The sequence below is a fragment of the Cryptomeria japonica genome, chromosome 4 (assembly GCF_030272615.1).
Source record: "Cryptomeria japonica chromosome 4, Sugi_1.0, whole genome shotgun sequence".
Classification (NCBI taxonomy): domain Eukaryota; kingdom Viridiplantae; phylum Streptophyta; class Pinopsida; order Cupressales; family Cupressaceae; genus Cryptomeria; species Cryptomeria japonica.
The window spans coordinates 293,414,934-293,420,406 of record NC_081408.1 but is presented as its reverse complement, the minus strand read 5'-3'; the positions used below and the strand labels follow the sequence as shown (position 1 = coordinate 293,420,406).

The window sequence follows — 5,473 nt, the reverse complement described above, 5'->3', positions numbered from 1 at the left end:
GTCAATCGGATTATTAGTTCTCCCCAAACAAAGCCTGTAGAGATATACCAGTGGCTATAAGCAGAAATAGTCCCTAGCAAACCAAGCATGAGTAGCCACTTCTACATTGAATGAAAACCTTGAGTGTCTTTCAATAACCCAAGAGAAAAGGGTACTAGAGCATAGTCGCAAGACCCCATCTCCAGAAAGAGGCATATCTGAAGGGAAGCTATCTCAGATCTAACTAACCACAAGAGAAGAAACATCATAGGGGGGTGTTGAAGAAAGAAAAACACAGACCCCACAAAAAAGGGTTGCACATTAGAGAGCCTTTTGGTGAGGGAATACCACAGACACCCACGACATGCCCAAGGAAACATAGGGCAAGGTAAATCTACCCTCATTTGGGTCACAATCGTCACTTTCTCCTTCCCCGTCCACTAAACAACTAACGCCTCCTCTATTGCTCTCCTTTCCCATCTTTAAGACTTTCTACTCTATAAACAATAAACATTGTCTAAGCTAACTACATTTCCAAAATTAACAATTATATAACAATAAATTTATTTATTGATAGGACACATACAACGATAATAATAGAATTGTTGTTTCAGAATACAATATATAAGTAATAACGTACTTTTCATAACCCTTTCCAACACAAGGAAACCCAAACCCAAATTAAGATTGAAGAAATCTTGTGAACATAAAATAACCTCTTTCTTGGCTATTCTTAAATCTCCCAACTAGTGAAATTCAGTTTTAAAAAATTGTGATGATGATAAATGCAAGACTGAAATTATAAAAATAACATTCCAAATATGCTTCGATTATCTCTATACGCATTCTAGAGAAGAGAGATTATTTAAAATGAAATGTGGGCCGACCATCGAATGTTGCGGGACTGTAGAATAAAAGGTGGGGAAATCGTCCATAGTAGAGATGCCATAAAGTAATAAAGTGGGGAATGTCACCTTCTGTAGAAAATACGTTCAAGGAAGAAAGATCCATGGTTGATCTTCATACTGGCACATGAGGACATGCTTGGTTATAATCTATAGTTATAAAACAGCGCTTCGATCAGTTCTCTTTATTTCCTTTTGTATTAAGAGTTTGTTCGCTTTGGGCAAATGGATTCCATTAGTGGAAGAGTGAAGGAGATTATAAGCAATCGCTTGCAGGCAATTGTGAATGAGATTAAACACCTAACTTGTGTTTCCAACGATGCCGAGCGCCTCCGGCATGAGATAGATCGTGTGAAGGGAATAGTCGATCGTATTAACAGTGGGTTAAGTTGGAAAGGTCTACAGCCTTTGGCAGTGGTGAGGCATTGGATGATCACACAAGAGGAAATCGTTAAATCTGCTGAAAAGGTGTTTCTCCAGTACGAAGAAAACAAGCACCGTTGCTTGTGTTGCTGCTGCCCTCACTGTTTTCTTCTCAAAAGGTCCTCTCGAAAGATCCATAATGCCCTAGCGGAGATAGATGAGCTTCTGAAGATGAAAGATTCAGATTTTCCTAAGAATGGAGACCTTGGAGAGCCTCCGGAGAAGCTGCTGCAGCCGATGGAGAAGGAGCTGGTTGGCGCATTGGTTCAGGAGAAGCTGTCGGAGCTGGAGACGTTGATGCTAGAAGATGACTCTGTCCGTGTCGTTGGCGTCTATGGAATGCCCGGCGTGGGAAAGACGTCCCTGCTCAAACAAATCATCAACAATGAAAAGGTACTCAATTTTTTTGAGCTTGTGATTTGGGTTACTGTTTCCGGAGAATGCGATGTCTCTGCTCTCCAGAGGCGTATTTTTGAGAGAATTGAGTTGCCTTGGCGATCCAATTTTAGCAGTGACGAAGCCGCAGGGGTGTTGCATTCGATTTTCAAGGACAGGCCACTATTGCTCATTTTGGACGATGTACGGACAAGCGTGGATGTTTCTAATTTGGGAATTTCTCTTTCTGAGGATACTATAAAAGTTGTAGTGACTTCCAGGGATAAAGAGGTGTGCAGGAGCATGAGAGCAGACAAGATGATCGCAATGAAGCATATGTCCGAGGAAGAAGGTTGGGAGCTTTTCTGCAGAGGAGCCTTCGTAGCTTGTGTGGATCAGAGTATGGATAGCGAGAAAGAGAGCTTGGCCAGAAGCATTGCAAAAGAGTGTAAAGGGCATCCCCTGACTATTAAAACGCTTGCTCGGACAATGCCGCCGCTTCACAGCAGTGCCCCGTCGGAATGGGAATACATTCTGAAGGAGCTAAAGGCGATTGATCCCCAGTTTTATCGCATTGATGAAGAAATTCTGAGGGAACTATTCGCGCCGCTGAAGCACAGCTACGATTCTCTGGAAACAGATAAGCTCAGGCTTTGTTTCCTGTGCATGGCAGCTTATGGAGATGACCAGGAAATCGATGCGGATCAATTGATACAATTGTGGTTGGCAGAGGGCCTAGTGAAAAGCAGATTTGAAGGGCGCTACGGTGTTCTCAAGATCTTGGTGGACCGATGTTTGGTAGACGTTGAGGTTAAAGAGGAAAACGGGATTCATAGTTGGAAAGTGAAAATCCATGATTTGCTCAGAGATATGGTGGTACACGTCGCTGAGATCGATCAGAATAGCTTGTTCCTTGGAGGTCAGAGTTTAACATGGTTTCCATCCTCTGCACATAAAAATGTACATTGGGTGAGGATATCACTGATGCATAACCGTATCAGATGTCTGCCTGACAAATTTTATTGCAGGAACTTGGTAACTCTGTTGTTGAACTCGAATACGATTGAAGAGGTTCCGGAGGGCTTTCTGCAGCATCAGGGTATGTTAAAGGTACTTGATCTCAGCAACACGCCCATCAAATTCTTGCCAATGTCCATCAATCATTTATACGATCTCCTGTATCTCCAGCTTTCCAGTACCCAGATTAGGGTACTCCATGATCAAACATTTGAGCTGAGTAGAGTGCAGTTTTTAGACCTTTCTTTCTCCCCTCTCATCTGTATTCAATCCATGATACAGGAGATGAAAAGTCTCCAAATTCTCAAGTTAGCCCACTGTTATGATTTGGAGTTCCTTTCACCCGCCATATCACAGGTCAGTGGTTTGGAAGAGCTTGACATGTGGAAGACGCTGTTTGCATTTTCATGTGAGCTCGAAACAGGTGAAGAAATAAAGAAGGCTTCTTTGCAAGATGTATGCAAACTCCATCGTCTCAAGCGTCTGCGTCTAACACTAAAATCCCCATTAGAGGAGAGAACAGTGGGGAATCTGCTGGAGCTTCAAGAACTTTGGCTACTTTGGATGCCCCAAGTCCGTCAAACATATCTACCCACTGATATGCGGGTCATGCCCAACTTGGAGAGGCTCCACCTATATGATTGTCACATTGAGGGAACCTCTGAATTATTCTCAGAATTACAAAATCTCAACTACTTAAAGCTTAAATCTTCTCAATTACTGCTCACTCTTTCTGGATTAGGCTTGGGCAGATTATCCAATTTAAAGGAAATAGATATTGAGGAATGCCTTCTGCTCACGGAGTTGGGAGAAGAATTTGGGAGGAAAGGCTGCTTTCCAGCGCTGCGCAAGCTCAAACTGTGGATGTTACCTTCTCTGGAGAGTCTGCCTAGCTCTGTCGAAGAGGGGGCTCTCCCCATGTTGCAGATTTTGTCTATATTCCATTGCATGAAGGTTAAAGTACTACCACGGGGACTTGACAATCTCAAGTCTCTGGAAAAGATCAGAGGGGATAAGGAATGGCGGAATGAAATTAGCTGGGAAGATGAAGAGATGAGGAACCCTAACCTTCATTCTAAGTACGTTGAAATCCTGGAAATCCATGAAAATTATCATGTTTAAGACACAGATTTCCCGTAAGAAAGAAGCACAAAATAATTACTTTTAAGAATGATACGTTGTTTATTTTGCAAAGTACTGCTTGTGTGTAATTATGCGTTGATATTTAAAAGAAATTTATTACAGAGTTTCAGCTCTTTACTCTAGATACAGCAACACAACAGAGTAATCTTACCGTTTATAAGATTTTTCCTTTTGAAATAGAAGGGTTAAGTTCAAATATATATTTTTTTGTTATAATATTTTTCAATTTTATTTTTTTTAGATTACGTTATTTTCAAATGATATTGTCAAGGCTAGACGAAAAACTTAGTATACCTTAACAACCCAAAGGTTACGTGAAACTAAGAATTCAAAAAATTTGTTTTAATTTGTAAATTGGATTCAAAAATTTTGATTATTTTTATATCTAGCTACAAATTAGCATTTCAATCAATTTGTGTAAATTTTAATTGAGATTATGATCAAACTAAGTTTGTAAATTTCTACAATTTATGTGAATTGTCTGAATTTTGCTTCTAGATTTGATTGTGTGAATGTTTCTTAAAATCATGAATTGTGATCTGAAACGTTGGTGCCAAAAACACACACAATCAAATCCAAAAACAACATTCAGATCATGACCAAAGCCATGTTATTTGAAAAATTTGGAAAAACAATATACCAGTTATTCCATGAATTAACACAAATATTAGCATACAAGATGGGCAATGAAGAATACTTAAAAAAATAATTGAAATGAATTCTATAGGGAAATTTTCTGCAAAATTAGAAGCATGCACTACAAATTACAATCCATATGAAGAAAAAAAATATAGACCCACAATACTTTTCATGACAAATGAGGCACACATCTTTCAATTCAACAAGCATTGTAACTATCTACTATTAAGAATGAATAGACAAAGCAAATTCACATGAAACCAATCACACAAACAAAATAATAGAACAACATAGATTTAACTAGGAAAAGCCCAAATGTGGGAAAAAACCTGCAAATATTGAATCTTCTATTCAGCCTCAAAAGAAAACTTTCCTTCAAGAATACGATCCTAGTTCCTACAGTGATCTTACATATATAGCCCTCTTGATAAAACATCAACATGCAAGAGAAGAGAAACTTTCCTCACACAACAGAACCTAAGAGAAACAGTCCTTACATGATGCAAGAGGAAAGAAACTTGTCTTAGACAACTCTAACAAACCTACACAAAGAACCTCTCTTGGTGTTAACCTCACAACTCTAGGAAACATTCTACTTATAGATTATAAAACATTCTCTTGTTGAATATTCAACTCAACTTACACTTAAGAAACTTCCACACTCCACACCTTCCAAACTACAAAAAATCAACACTCTCTCTTAGTGAGGAAGGTATTCTACACAACTCTCAACTTATCCCTATAGAATACAAACTTACTATTCATCAAGGCCTTGGTCAAGATGTCTTCTTTCTATTCAACTATAGAAATGTATTGTAACTTCACCATTCCCTTCTCCACACAATCTTTGATGAAGTGATACATAGTTTCAATGTGCTTTGACTTGTCATGAAACATAGGATTCTAAGAGACTTTGATACAACTCTGATTATCACAATAAATGACTGTAGGATCTTGCTCCAAATCAAAGAGCTTGGCTAGAAGTTTTTCAG

General features: G+C 39.0%; 1 protein-coding gene across 1 annotated transcript; it reads left to right on the top strand.

Moving 5' to 3' along the window:
- Positions 1-971: 971 nt before the first annotated feature.
- On the top strand, positions 972-3,945 carry LOC131062570 (probable disease resistance protein At1g61300). The gene has a single exon (XM_057996265.2). It carries the CDS (start codon positions 1,110-1,112, stop codon positions 3,819-3,821), a length of 2,712 nt encoding a protein of 903 aa, XP_057852248.2. The 5' UTR covers positions 972-1,109; the 3' UTR covers positions 3,822-3,945.
- Positions 3,946-5,473: the final 1,528 nt, after the last annotated feature.

Coding starts and splice junctions, on each gene's coding strand:
- LOC131062570 (XM_057996265.2), top strand. CDS start 1,110: ATGGATTCCATTAGTGGAAGAGTGAAGGAGATTATAAGCAATCGCTTG.